General features: G+C 45.3%; 1 protein-coding gene across 2 annotated transcripts in view; it reads left to right on the top strand.

Annotated features, from left to right (window-relative positions):
- The window catches only part of ABCA1 (ATP binding cassette subfamily A member 1), a 120191-nt gene that overhangs the window by 100760 nt on the left and 4081 nt on the right, over positions 1 to 15350 (top strand). For both annotated transcript variants that reach the window (XM_083718128.1, XM_083718129.1), the window contains exons 37-49: positions 24 to 201; positions 705 to 820; positions 910 to 1054; positions 3445 to 3568; positions 5021 to 5150; positions 5915 to 6035; positions 7395 to 7457; positions 7970 to 8076; positions 9399 to 9540; positions 10831 to 10965; positions 12087 to 12190; positions 13233 to 13325; positions 14511 to 14754. In XM_083718128.1, coding sequence (XP_083574254.1) covers positions 24 to 201; positions 705 to 820; positions 910 to 1054; positions 3445 to 3568; positions 5021 to 5150; positions 5915 to 6035; positions 7395 to 7457; positions 7970 to 8076; positions 9399 to 9540; positions 10831 to 10965; positions 12087 to 12190; positions 13233 to 13325; positions 14511 to 14754 — 1702 coding nt within the window. The remainder of the gene's footprint in view (positions 1 to 23; positions 202 to 704; positions 821 to 909; positions 1055 to 3444; positions 3569 to 5020; positions 5151 to 5914; positions 6036 to 7394; positions 7458 to 7969; positions 8077 to 9398; positions 9541 to 10830; positions 10966 to 12086; positions 12191 to 13232; positions 13326 to 14510; positions 14755 to 15350) is intronic.

The following is a 15350-nucleotide window of genomic DNA, read 5'->3' as shown; positions in this document are numbered from 1 at the left end:
TTTTGAAATTTCTCTTTGCTCAGGATGACGACATCGGTGGATGTTTTGGTCTCCATCTGCGTCATCTTTGCCATGTCCTTTGTCCCGGCCAGCTTTGTGGTTTTCTTGATCCAGGAGCGTGTCACTAAGGCCAAGCACCTTCAGTTCATCTGCGGCGTGAAGCCAGTGACCTACTGGCTGGCTAATTTTGTGTGGGATATGGTAAGGCTATATATATTTCTGCATTATCCCCCCCCCCACTTTTGTCTTTAGAGAGAGAACACATTCTATCAAAGAGTGCATCTGAAGTGTGTATTGCATGCCTATCCCCACACTCTGACCTGCTAAGAGAGTAATATAGGGCATCATGAAGTCTCATCAAGCTCCCTTTCCTTTTCTGTCCATCTACCTGACACTGTTGTGCGAAGGAGGAGAGAGAATTCTGCTTCCTGCACCATCTTTGTCTCACTGTGGTCGCAATCTGGAGAAGCTCAGTTTTGTCCGTTGCTTGACTTTAAGGTTGCTTTCTATGCATAGCTGTCAACTTTTCGCTTTTCTTGCGAGGAATCCTATTCGGAATAAGGGAATTTCCCTTTAAAAAAGGGAAACATTGACAGCTATGTTTCTATGATAGGGGGGAAACCCTACCCTGTCTATGGTCATTTGAATCCTTTAAGCTGGAGCTATTCTGATTGCATTCTCCTTTCTCTCTTTTCAACTTGCAGTGCAACTATGTAGTTCCAGCCACCTTGGTCATCATCATCTTCATTGGCTTCCAGCAGAAATCCTACGTGTCCTCAAGCAACCTTCCCGTGCTGGCTCTTCTCCTCTTGCTCTATGGGTAAGGGAGGCCCTTTCGGCTCAGGTGCTGACGACCGATCAAGCTGTAGCAATGGGGTTCCTTAATGTCACATCCTTTCTGTTTCCCAGGTGGTCCATAACGCCTCTCATGTACCCGGCATCCTTTGTGTTCAAGATCCCTAGCACAGCATACGTGGTGCTCACCAGTGTGAACCTCTTCATCGGTATTAATGGGAGTGTCGCCACTTTTGTCCTCGAGCTTTTCACCAGCAATGTGAGTTCTTGGTGGCCGCAGCCAGCATGCTTTGCTGTTTGCTGTGCTTTATTTTTTAAAAAAAGATTTGATAAAAGTTGAATTGATTAATGCAGCCTGCTCCGTGGCCTTTCAGATTTCAGCACAGAAATACTAGATGGTTGCTAAAAGGTGAATGTAATGGTTATAGGGGTTGCTCGTGCGTAAGTTGCCGCCACTCCTGGCTAGGTTGCCTGGTTAAACCTTTTCTGTCTGGACAGCCCTTCACTTTGTGGCTGTTTCAGTCACTAGCAGAATCCGTCAGTGGGCGTTTCTTGAACCTCTTCTAGCAAAGGAGTTCTTTGACGCCAAGTCTCCGCCTACTCTCCCTGCGCAGGGTGGGTGTGGGCAGCGGAGGACCCGTGCTCTCCCCGCTGGTCTCCGGCGAGGAGTCCTGGAGCCCCCTCGCCGATTCCCCCATCTGCCCCCCTTTATCCCTGGTGTTACGCTGATTTCCTTCCCCAGCCGATGAGCTGCCTCTCTCCCTGCTGGGCCCTTCTCCAGCATCGCTTTGGAGCCTTGCCTCCGCCTCTAGCTCTGATGGCAGTTCCCTGACAGTGAATTAGTCACATCTTTGTGATTTTGCTTAGATTTCCTGATTTATTCCAATTGAGAAATATTGCCGGAATTCAGAATCCTTTAAAAAAAATACATCTTTGAGTTGATAAGTGAAAGGAATGGATGTACATTCTGTAGCAATAGAGAAATAGGTGAAAGAGACTAGGAGGAAACTGAAGTATAGATGCTCAGGTAATTCGTTTGCCCTCTATTTTGCTTTAAGGAATTCATTCCTCTCCTCCTAGCCTAACACTGTAACCACAGGGATGTAGCTAGTTCCTCTGGTACCTAGTGCGGCGGGGGCAGAGCAACCTGCCCATGGGGCTGCCGCCGCAATCCTTATGTAGGGGGGCAGCTGCCGCAAGCCTCGTGTGGGCCCCCCCCAAAATGGATCAACGTGTCGGCAATCCGCCGAGGGGGTGACAAAATTGCTCCCCGAGAGGATCTGCTGCGCCAATTGGTGCGTTGGTGATCCACCCGGGGGGGGGGCAATCTTGTCACCCTCCTTAGGCATGACACCCGAGGTGGGGCGCCCCTCCACCCCCCAAATCCCTAAGCCAGTGTGTACACAAACCCGTGAATACATACAGGTAATGGCCTTTGCATGTGACTAGAAATCCAGGCAGGACCTATCAAGATGACATTAAAAATGCAGTCGCAAATACCTCTGGGAGTGAAGAGACATGCTGCTATGCCATCCCTTCCAAGGAAACTGTACGGGGGAAAAATATAGCTGGACCCATAGGGGCAACCGCTCTCCTTTTGTACAGTGTCCCTGGATGACAAGGAGCCTAGGTGACCCTTAGGTTCACATGCTCCCACACCCCTCTGGCATGGCCACGAGGAGGAGATCAGAAGTTTTTGCTTCAACTAACTACAGTTCAGCATTACATCTGAACCCTAAACTGAAGTTTCCCTTAATTTATAGTTTGTTGGAACAATGCAGCATAATATAACCCATGGTTTGAAGCTGCTTTATTCCAAACAAACCATAGTTCATATTAAGCACAGTTTTGTTGGCTTCAGGTGAAACAAAAGCTGTGGTTTATCCAAAACAGTAGCAAAAGCTTCCACACTTCTTGTGGCCATGCTGGAGTAAAAGAAAAGTGTGTGACTCTGACATGCATCTAGGCTCGTTCTTGCGTGACATCTGAACCAGATCAGGTTCTGTTTCAGAGTTCAACATTGGAAGGTTCCGGTCCATTTGGATTGAACACAGTGGACCAATTTGCCTGTCAGAATAAGTCAAGCAGCATGCTAGTGAACACTGCCCAGTTGCTCCTGCCTTGCCCCTCTCCTTGCACAGACAAGAACAACAAGCCATGGAGCTTGTACTGTTGTTATGTCCAAACTGGGATTGTGATTTGTTTTTTTCTGGGGAAAAAGTTGAGGAAGCCAAAGTCTGAACCTGGCATGTTCAGGAAAAACAAAGCACAACCGTGGTTCGTATGTAACAGCAAGCCAAGGCTTGATGGCCTGTTGCTTTTAGCAGTGGAAAAGCAGAGCTTCAGGGCTGCATGCACTAGCACCCTATTCGCTCATGGTAAGCCATTAATTTTGGCTTCAATAATGCGACGTTGCCCTTAAATCTGCCACATTTTTAACCCAAAACCAACCTGAATTCTTTTATGCCAAAGAAATCAGTCCTTAACCTCGAAATCAGTTTAGTCTTTAATTTCAGTGGGTGCATGCTTCACTCTTTCTGGATACGTTCTCTGAGTTTTTCCATTCTCTGCCTCTTGATATGTGTCCCTTTTTCGTTGTCGTGGTATAAATTTCCAAGCAACTGACTGCCACTGATTTTGTGTCTTTAGAAGCTGACCAACATCAATGACATCCTGAAGTCAGTATTCCTCATCTTCCCCCATTTCTGCCTGGGCCGGGGCCTGATTGACATGGTGAAAAATCAAGCTATGGCAGATGCCCTAGAAAGATTTGGTAAGTGAGGTGTTGGCCTAGTGGCATCATCCTGTTGACATGCACCCAAGGAAACGGGGGCAATTAGCAGGCCACCAGCTGGCTCCAGCCCACCGGCTGGTGTGCCAGGCAAACTCTGGTCCTTGGTGCAGCATAAATCTGCGGCCCAGGCTTCAGAAGACTGAGCACGCTATGCAGCAGAGAAAACACCGCTGAAACAGAAGCGGCACAAGAGGCTGTGTGGGCATATTTGCAAGCAGGTTTATTCAGCGTAGATCAGGACAAAAGGAAAACATGTCTGATCTCCTTCGTGTCCGAAGCAAAACAGGAAACTATACACAAATGGAGGTTCCCAGCATACTGTGCTGGAATGTAAACAGACATGTGACATTCAACAATTCCACACATTTGTCCCTTAAGGTGGAATGGAATTCTCAACACATCCTAGATTGTGGAGACTTGGGCTGTAAGGAACTGTTGGGTGGATACTCTGAAATCAAACAACCCACATTTTGCACTGAGAAAACTGAATTTTACAACCTGTATAAAGTATGCAAATTAAGTGCATTTGTGTACTCTTATTTATTCTGCAATTCTTAACCATTTTACACAGTGTAGAGGGAGGCCAAAAAAATTATGCTCTTCTCCACCCCAACCATTGGAAAACTTAATTGGTCACTTGTTTGTCTTCAGATATTTCAGCAGCCTTTACTCAACGTAGTTCCAAGCATAACTTTGCAACCATTTGGGATAGGAATGTCCTTTCAAAAGTACTGTTTGTCGTCAGGAACATTAGAATATGAACATTAGAACACTTTGCACGCAACCAATATTTTAGATGTTCATTCTAAGATGCTTTAATGTACAGTGGTACCTCAGGTTAAGAACTTAATTCGTTCTGGAGGTTCGTTCTTAACCTGAAACTGTTCTTAACCTGAAGCACCACTTTAGCTAATTGGGCCTCCTGCTGCCACCATACCGCCGCTGCACGATTTCTGTTCTCATCCTAAAGGCAAAGTTCTTAACCCGAGGTACTATTTCTGGGTTAGTGGAGTCTGTAACCTGAAGCGTCTGTAACCCAAAGTGTCTGTAACCCAAGGTACCACTGTATGGGTAACAAGCAGCAACAAATTCACATTTTCTAGCAGATGTATCATGTTTACAAACTGGGGGGACAGGATTGACTCTTAGATCAGAGGCAGACTCAGGGGTTTCCTGTACAGCATGTGGAAAAAATCCTTGGTAATTTGCAAATGACCGAAATCAGCATTAGAACATCTCAGATGCCAGCCATCAGGTTTGCTGAGTGTTTAAATTGTGTCTCTGTTGCAACGAACATCTGAGGTATATTAAAGATCAGTACAGTGTGTGTTGCTCTTACGTACGAGCTTGTTGCATACAGTGTTGTAATAGAGGGCCTTCCCAGATGTCTGATCGGACAGTTGAATGACAGCCTCTGCTCTTCCCCATTAGGCGAGAACCGCTTTGTCTCCCCTCTCTCCTGGGACCTGGTGGGACGGAATCTTTTCGCCATGGCTGTGGAAGGAGTCGTCTTCTTCCTCATCACTGTGCTTATCCAGTACAGGTTCTTTATCAAATCCAGGTAAAATGGCCTTTGTGACAATGAACACCCATCCTGGGGAAAGGCATATGCAGATTTTGAGGATCCAAATAATTGGAGTGGGGGGGAGCGCGACCAAGACAAGCGTCTCTACCACCCCTCCCCCCAGTAAGTGAAGTCAGAAAAGAGGAAACACAGGGAGCAATAATAGCACCAGAAACCCATGCTTCATTCATTCATTCAAAAGCATTTTATCCCACTCCTCAGCCAAAAATAAACTCCCCAAGCTGCCTACAAATGTTAAGGTCCACATCTTAAAATGCAAGGTGGGAAGTGGCTCGCGGAATTGTGTGTTAATTTCCAGGATGTGCAGGGAGCTGGCCATTAGCTAAAGAGTGAGTTTCAACCTTAATTAATTACAAAAGAGATTGTGTACACCACCTTTCTCCTGCCAACCTAGCAGTCTGAAAGCACATCAAAGTGCAAGTAGATAAATAGGTACCACTCCGGTGGGAAGGTAAACGGCGTTTCCATGCACTGCTCTGGTTCGCCAGAAGTGGTTTAGTCCTGCTGGCCACATGACCCGGAAGCTGTATGCTGGCTTCCTTGGCCAATAAAGCGAGATGAGCACCGCAACCCCAGAGTCGACCACGACTGGACCTAATGGTCAGGGGTCCCTTTACTTTTTACACCACCTTTGGAATGGGATCCAGAGGTCTAGGACTGATCTGCATGTTACTGAATGCATCTTGAATTATCAGTGCACAAACTTAACCTCAAAGTGATGCATTCCCCCCCCCCCACAGAACTGGCAATGCTAAGCTGCCGCCTGTGCATGAAGAGGATGAGGACGTGAACAGAGAACGGCAGAGGATCATTGGTGGCGGTGGGCAGAGCGATATCTTAGAAATCAAAGAACTAACCAAGGTGAGAGGACAAGCGAGAAGTTCTTTGGGCATTCTGTGCATGGGGGAAGTTTGCATTTCCATTGCCACTGGCGCATGGGGCCTAGCAACCCACCTAATGGTGCTGCTGTACAATTTCCTGCTGATGGATGCTTGAAATGATGGAGCACATGTTGATAGTGACTGTGGCGATCACACAGGGTCCCCGGACGTTTCACCGTCTATTGATCCCTGTGCCACCACATTATTTCTCGCTGCCACCACCCAGGCCCTACCTGGTACAATACTGAGTCCAGGCAGGGTTAAATTGGAACATAAACATCTGTTTATTTATTGCAGTTTAACAAGCGTGTGGTTTCATAAATGGTATCGGTCCATTACAATCATGGGGTGCCTATCCAGACCTATAACTTCCGCTACCTGCTCTCACTCACTAAACCACCTCTCAGATATTTACTTGTCTTCCTAGCCCCTAACTGTTCCTGACTCAGCTTATTTCGCTACACTAACAAAACCTACCCACAAACTCTATCCCAATTTGCTCCCACTCCAACCAACCACCCAACTCCCAACGAACTCCTTCCTTCGACCCTTCCAGAGCTGGTTTTATAGTCCCTCTGACTCCACCCCCTGGGTTCTGATTGGGTAACCTGTTTAACTATTTCACCTCCAGCACTCTCATATGTTAACGTCACAGCGACCGTTCCATGACACCCCAAATTCATGAGGTTCACTCTCTATTTTCATGCATTCCCTAGAATCAAAAGGGATTGCTGCTGTTGATAATGGTCTGCATTTCAAACAGAAAGAACCTCTCACTCATTGAATCAACATATGAACAGGGCTATGCTAACTAGACTCCCAGCACTCTGCACATCAGATGATTGCCCTACTTCCTGACCGGTTGAACTGCACTAGGTGCCACAACAACAACACAGAACATAGTGCGGAAGGGGTGTGTGTGCACCAGGTTTCATCATCACACAGAGTGCTGCTGAAATTTGAGAGTCCAAAGTCTGCCACTACTAGGAATGTTTTCGGACTAGAATTCCCATCATCCCTGACCACTGGTCCTGTTAGCTAGGGATGATGGGAGTTGTGGTCCCAAAACATCTGGAGGGCCGAGTTTGCCTATGCCTGGATTAGTTGGTATGGCCACATTCATGCATTCGTCGATCACATAAGTGCTTTTTCCCCATATACACTTGCTGGGATTTGCCGAATTTACAAACAAATAGGACAAAATCTGGATGTCCTTTGAGAAACTGACCTGTAGGCAGAGGCCCTGCTATTGATTTGGCCGAAGAAGAGAAATTCACTGGTAGAGGATGCAAAGCTTAGTTGTTGCCAGCTATGAGCAAATTTCTTTTCTTCATTCCAGGTATACAGAATGAAACGAAAGCCTGCTGTGGATAGGATCTGCGTCGGAATTCCACCCGGAGAGGTAAGATTTCCAAGTCGTGTTTGCATGTATTTAGTGAAATATTGCTCAAGATGTGAGGCTCTTCTCGGGGACACTGGAAATCCCACACAAACATACCATATTTTTTGCTCTATAAGTCTCACTTTTTCCCTCCTAAAAAGTAAGGGGAAATGTGTGTGTGTGTTATGGAGCGAATGCAGGCTGCGCAGCTATCCCAGAAGCCAGAACAGCAAGAGGGATTGCTGCTTTCACTGAGCAGTGATCCCTCTTGCTGTTCTGGCTTCTGAGATTCAGATTTTTTTTTCTTGATTCCTCCTCCAAAAACTAGGTGCGTCTTGTGGTCTGGTTCGTCTTATAGAGCGAAAAATACGGTATTCTACTCTGGCCAGCCCAAGCTCCCTGCCATGGAATCTCCCACCATTGCCAACTGCTGTGCCCATGGCTCCCTTCTGTTTTCATGCAACAACACAAGGAGTGTGTGAGAGATGAATGGAGCATGCATGTGCTAATCAGGTCTTTTTAAATATTTGCAGTGCTTTGGACTCCTGGGTGTGAATGGTGCTGGCAAATCCTCCACTTTCAAGATGTTGACAGGAGATACAGATGTTACAGGAGGAGATGCTTTCCTTAAGGGCAACAGGTATGAAAAGAAATGGCGGCTCCTTCTGCAGAAAGCCATGTTTTTCATTGGCCTTTCTGTCTGCTGTTGCACTTTCAGAGCAGATGTGATTTCATTGCCACACACAGCAAAAGTTGGTTTGGTCTGTGAGACTAGATTTTGCTGCACTGCTGGGGCAGTGACATGCTCATGGTTGCTGTATGTATTCCATGCAAGGGAAGAACTTGGTATTGGTCACACTATTTAACATCCTGAGAAACACCCAATTTCATTTATTTAAACAACCCTGATTTTCTAGGCTGCGAAGTTCAGCTTGTCACAGCCAGTGAAATCTGGGAAGCCAAAAGAAGGGATCAGTAGGATCTCCAGTGATCAGAACACGGCTTAGGCCACAGCTGTGCGCATGCCGAGATTCTGAAGGAGTGCAGGAAAAGTGTAGAATATAATATTGGGTACATAACTTTTTTAATGGTTTCTGTCCTAGACATAATCCCTGAGAACAAATCCCACAAAACTCAAAGTGGGGCTTGTTTCAGCAGAGACTTGCACTGCATGAAATGAAATTACATTTCATTGAATAAAATGAGACTACAGTGGTACCTCTGGTTATGTACTTAATTCGTTCCAGAGGTCCGTTCTTAACCTGAAACTGTTCTTAACCTGAAGCACCACTTTAGCTAATGCGGCCTCCTGCTGCTGCCACGCGATTTCTGTTCTCATACTGAAGCAAAGTTCTTAACCCGAGGTAATATTTCTGGGTTAGTGGAGTCTGTAACCTGAAGCGTATGTAACCTGAAGCATATGTAACCTGAGGTGCTACTGTAGTCGTCAAGGTCCTCAAGTTTGCAAGTCCATAACTTGCAACTGTAGGTGCTAAAAGTTTAGGAGCCTGGAGGGTGGCTGAATAAGATTTTCAGTTGTGGCTTGATACTCTGCACAACTCTTGCTCCACCCTATGGCTAGAAAAACTAGGGTTATGCAAATGTGCTTTCACTTCCTAATTTGAATTTTCATAATGTTTGGCAGCTCTGTTCATTAACATGAGCCAGAAGGAAAGGCATAGAAATCAACACCATGATCACAAACTCTGTATTGAAATGCACCATTTCCAAAAGTCTTGATTGACATTAGTAAGGTTGTTGCCAGCGGCACAATTTTGTTGAACAGTCTGTTTAGCACTTCCAATACATCCTTTTAAAATTCTGACTTAATTCCATGTAGTGGTATTTTTTTTGGCATTAGCTGTCAACGTCTGATAATTCCCAATTGGTCGGTCCACCACAACCCACCCTGTGCTGAACCACTAGCAAAACACTCAAGATCTGCATCTTCTCTCGTTGCAGTATTTTGTCTAACATCCAAGACGTCCACCAGAATATGGGATACTGCCCTCAGTTCGATGCCATAAATGAGCTGCTGACGGGGAGGGAACACCTGGAATTATTTGCACTCTTAAGAGGCGTCCCTGAGAAAGAAGTCTGCAAGGTAAAAAAAAATCAAGGTGGCAGGACAGAGACACCAGTGCTAATTACTGCAACAAACTCCATAGGGTTGGTGATGAAGGGGAGGGAGCAAAGGGGGCATTTATCTCTGTTTGCTTTAAAGCATTCAGGTAGGTAGCCGTGTTGGTCTGATGCAGTCGAAATAAATAAAAAATTGTCCAGTAGCACCTTGTTATTGTTGTTGTTTAGTCGTTTAGTCGTGTCCGACTCTTCGTGACCCCATGGACCAGAGCACGCCAGGCACTTCTGTCCTCCACTGCCTCCCGCAGTTTAGTCAAACTCATGCTGGTAGCTTCGAGAACACTATCCAACCATCTCATCCTCTGTCGTCCCCTTCTCCTTGTGTCCTCTGTCTTTCCCAACATCAGGGTCTTTTCCAGGGAGTCTTCTCTTCTCATGAGGTGTCCAAAGTACTGGAGCCTCAGCTTCAGGATCTGTCCTTCCAGTGAGCACTCAGGGCTGATTTCCTTCAGAATGGAGAGGGCTGATCTTCTTGCAGTCCATGGGACTCTGAAGAGTCTCCTCCAGCACCAGAATTCAAAAGCATCAATTCTTAGACACCTCAGAGTAGCACCTTAGAGCACCTTAGAGACCAACTAAGTTTGTTCTGGGTATAAGCTTTTGTGTCTGCATGCACATGAAAGCTTATATCCAGAACAAACTTAGTTGGTCTCTTACTTTATTTATTTAAAGTAAATAATTTTTTTATTTACTTTAAAACATTTCTATCTTGCTTCACCAGAAGCATGTGGTGGCTTGCAACAATGATCTAAAGCAGTAAGTAAATGCACACACAATAGGAATGTTTGCAAAACAACAATGCGGCAGCAAAGCCCAATGGGCATAACATTCTGGCTGTGCCGTCAGCTCCCTTTGACTGGATATAGACAGTCATGTTTTTCAGAGGATCAAAGGCATCTTGAAAAAGAGGCCCCCACTTATTATGATGTACAGCAAGCCACTTACGCAACACTGGGCGTTTTTTGAATTGTTTCCAATTGAACAGAGGCAGAAGAGGGTAAAAAGGAAGGTGCAAAGTGGGAAGTGAACTGAGCCACTTTCAACTTTCTTTAGAAACAAAACTGTTGTCAAGTCTCCAACCTTAAAGAAACTGGAGGTGCTTCAGCCTCGTTTGCTGTGCTGAATGGCCTGGAATATATAACAGACTGATAAAACCTAAGTAGGACTCTGGAGTCGCAAACAGCAGCTTTTTAAAGCTGCACAGAGCCTGGAGGTTGTTCTTCTCTGTTCATGTTACCCTCCTATCTGGCAGGTTGGTGAATGGGCTGTTCGCAAGCTGGGCCTTGTGAAGTATGCAGAAAGATGCGCCGGCACTTACAGCGGTGGGAACAAGCGCAAGCTGTCAACTGCCATGGCCCTAATCGGAGGGCCTCCTGTGGTGTTCCTGGTGAGTAGGGTGTTGCTCACATAAGCAATGCGTATTCTGCTAAAAGGCAATTCTAGTACCAGTTCTTTTTTTCCCCTCCCCCCCCCCCTTTTCAATAACATTTTATAAAATTTCCAGAATAAATAAATAACAACAATGCATTAAAATATCAACAGTGTATAAAAAAGAGGGGGGAGCAAGTGTCATGAACAATTTTTTAAACCATTATTTCAGTTGACTTCCCTCCACTCCCCCTCTTGGTTTCATTGTTTAGTACTTATTCATGCCTGTCCATGAATATATTCTTAACAATCCAATTTTAAAACCTTTTCATCTTATTACAAGTGAGTTTTAAAAGTTATGCCAATGTAGGAATCTATACACAAAGCTTCCAAAAAAATAATAATACATGCATTAAATAATTGTCCCTGTTTGGGTTTTCAAATTATTTAATATGTCCAGCATAGTTCACTGATTTATTTTGCCAATCTTCTTTATTTTCTTTGGTGATCTATAGGGATGGGATGGTCTTGCCCTAGGATCCACTCTCAAGTCCTTCTCTCAATAAGTCCATCAAATCCTGTACATCTCAGTATCATAACTTCAGGTTTTTTTTAACAACAATCATTTCCCACATTCTCTTCAAATTTTTATATGTCTTTTCCCAGGCCTCTAGTACCAGTTCTTAAATACTAGTTAGAGAAGAAGAGTTTGGATTTGATATCCCGCCTTTCACTCCCTTTAAGGAGTCTCAAAGCGGCTAACATTCTCCTTTCCCTTCCTCCCCCACAACAAACACTCTGTGAGGTGAGTGGGGCTGAGAGACTTCAGAGAAGTGTGACTAGCCCAAGGTCACCCAGCAGCTGCATGTGGAGGAGCGGGGAATCGAACCCGCTTCACCAGATTACGAGACTACCACTCTTAACCACTTAACCACTACACCACATTATTATAATGTCCAGCTGCCACAGGAAACAGCTCAGGGTCAAGGAGGCACTAATGCAGCTGGTCTTTTAGCAAAACTGATGGAATGAGCCCTGCTTCATGATGGTTGAGGAAGGGAAGGTGTGATGGAGCTTATCATCATGAAATGATGCTCTGGCGAGTAAGATCAGTGCTTATTTATTATATCTCAATTGCAGGATGAGCCGACCACAGGAATGGACCCCAAGGCCCGCCGATTCCTTTGGAACTGCGCCTTGAGTGTCATCAAGGAGGGAAGGTCTGTGGTCCTTACATCTCACAGGTAAGCGGGGTTTGGGGGCTCTTAGCTGCTATTTGCATCACACAGCATAGCGATGTGTTTCAGTCACTGTTTCATTTTTGGTTGCAAGTGGATTGTGACCAAAAAAAGGAGCTGTCATCATCTAGCTAAAGAAGCTGTTTAAAACACAATTTGAGTCCACTGGGAACATAAAATGGATGCTAAAATCTCTTTCATCGAAATGAATGAGACATGTTTAATTTTGGCTGGATTTAGTGTAAATTGTACAAAAACTCCAGACAGACACACAACGTGAAACAGAACACAGCAGGATATCCTAACAGTACTGAATATTCTTTTTTTTTTCATATTCCTTTTTAAATTGATTTTTAAATTCAAGTAACTAAACATAGCCATACAAGGAAAAAAGAGAGCTTAGTAGTTGTAGAGAAAATGAAGAAAAAAAGCAGCTGATGGTAGCAGTTTCAGATGTTGTTGTTATTATTATTATTATTATTATTAAGTATCAAGGTCTTGTCACTTAGTGGTAGAGCTCATGTCTGTCCTGAGATATTTCTGTCTCAGCTAGGAGGGTGCCGAAGACCTGAAACTAGACCTGGCACTGCTACCAGCCAGACTTGGCAATACAGTGGTACCTCGGGTTACATACACTTCAGGTTACAGACGCTTCAGGTTACAGACACCACTAACCCAGAAATATTACCTCAGGTTAAGAACTTTGCTTCAGGATGAGAACAGAAATCACGCGGTGGCGGCGCAGCGGCAGCAGCAGGCCCCATTAACTAAAGTGGTGCTTCAGGTTAAGAACAGTTTCAGGTTAAGAACGGACCTCCAGAACGAATTAAGTACTTAACCCGAGGTACCACTGTATTGAGCTAGCTAGAAGGACAATTGCTCTCTCTTTTTAAAAGAACGCAGCTTCTAGTGTTAAAGATTCTAAAGCCTGCATATCCAGGTCTTCCTTTTGTTTGAGGATGTAAAACTGTGCCGTGCAAAAGTGATTTCACAAACATGCTGGAACCTTTATTTGCACAATTTAACTCCTTTGTTCTCTTACCCACAGCATGGAAGAATGTGAGGCCCTGTGCACTCGAATGGCGATCATGGTCAATGGGCGGTTCAGGTGCCTTGGCAGTGTCCAGCACCTGAAGAACAGGTAAGCCACTACTTTATGCCTTTGCACAGGTGGATGCACCAAGACAGCTCATGTCAGCATTTCCAGAATCTGCTTCAGAATAGATTGCATGCAGCCAACAAATAGGTGTAACTGTACTTATTTTCAAGTCTGTTCTGGATCATCTGATAAATTAATGGATTACACTTATTCGCATTGGCATAATATCAAAACAACACTATCAGCACCTTTTTGAAAATAACGATGCTTTAGGTACCTTACAACATAATAAACAAAAACAGTTAGGAGAAAAGGCCATCATTAATGGGTGTCCCCACCCCCACCCCCCCAATCTCACACCAGAACCAAATAGCCTCAAAAATAAGGTTGTCCTTATGTTGCTGTCCTGCCATTTTAAAATGAGCCCCGGTTGATTAATTTAAACTTGGGGAGGCATGCTATGCCCACTTTGAACTTCCCTTGAACTCAAGCTGTTTGCTTCTCAGTACTGTGGTACCTCGGTTTAAGAACAGCTCTGTTTACGAACTATTCGGTTTACGAACTCTGCAAAACAGGAAGTAGTGTCCCGGTTTGCAAACTTTACCTTGGTCTACGAACGGAAGCCGAACAGTGGAAGGGCACCGGCGGTGGGAGGCCTCATTCGGGAAAGCACGCCTTGGTTTAGGAATGGCTTCATTTTAAGAACGGACTTCCGGAACAGATTAAGTTCGTAAACTGAGGTACCACTGTAGATATGTTGTACAGTCATACCTCGGGTTGAATGTGCTTTGGGATGAGCGCATTCCAGTTGCACTCCGCAGCAACCCAGAAGTAACGGAGCGTGTTACTTCCGGGTTTCACCGCTTGCACATGCGCAGACGCTCAAAATGACATCACACGCATGAGCAGAAGCTGCGAAAAGCGACACGGGCGTGTGCAGACGTGGCGTCACTAGTTACGTTTGCTTCTAGATGCGAACGGGGCTCCCAAACGGATCCCGTTCACATCTAGAGGTACCACTGTATACGATTGCGCTGCTGGTTGAATAGCCTAAAAGTTACCTAAATCGGTTGAAGCTCTCCTGCATAGTCTTGTGTTCATTCTACTTCTGTTAAGATCTTTACCAAACACCTACTGTGTTTTTAAGCTACAGGAATAAAAAACGCTCCATTTTTTGAAGGCTACTCTGTTGAAAGTCCCACACTTTCCTCTGTTCATTTTTTCCAGGTTTGGAGATGGCTACACAATCATAGTGCGAATAGCAGGGGCAAACCCTGACCTGAAGCCTGTTCAAGACTTCTTTGAGCTCGCCTTCCCGGGCAGCGTGCTGAAGGAGAAGCATTGCAACATGCTGCAGTACCAGCTGCCCTCCTCCCAGTCTTCTCTGGCTCGGATATTTAGCATCCTCTCCCAGAACAAAAAGAGACTCCACATAGAAGACTACTCCGTTTCACAGACCACACTTGACCAAGTAAGTTTCTCATATCTTAAGAGCAGTGCTCATACTGAGTGGAAACCCAGAGGCTCTTCATTTGCTTTTTGTAGGATTTTTGTGTCCAGGAGAGTTCAGAGGGCCAGACAGGTAGGTCCGGAGAGTCACATTTGGCCCTCAGGCATCTGCCCTAGTGTTTCATCATGGAGATGCCACCAAAAAACCCCTGAAAAGCTCCTCTCCTCCTTGGACAATTTCAGCCCTGGTCATAGTACGCCAAGTTATCTAGCCCATTCATCATCGCTATCATGTTGCAAAGCACCACATCCCTCCTACATAATGTTTGGCACAGCCCAAACCACAGCTGGCAGAAACAAGATATGTGTAGCCCCTTTCACAGGACATAGCTGTGGAGGAACTCTGGGGAGTTATTGTTCCATGAGAAGCATGGGGTGAAGTTGAAGAAGAGTTTGGATTTGATATCCCGCCTTTCACTCCCTTTAAGGAGTCTCAAAGCGGCTAACATTCTCCTTTCCCTTACTCCCCCACAACAAACACTCTGTGAGGTGAGTGGGGCTGAGAGACTTCAGAGAAGTGTGACTGGCCCAAGGTCACCCAGCAGCTGCATGTGGAGG

The sequence above is a fragment of the Podarcis gaigeae genome (genome assembly GCF_964106915.1).
Source record: "Podarcis gaigeae genome assembly, chromosome: 17".
Taxonomy (NCBI): domain Eukaryota; kingdom Metazoa; phylum Chordata; class Lepidosauria; order Squamata; family Lacertidae; genus Podarcis; species Podarcis gaigeae.
This window is presented reverse-complemented; position numbering and strand designations above follow the sequence as displayed.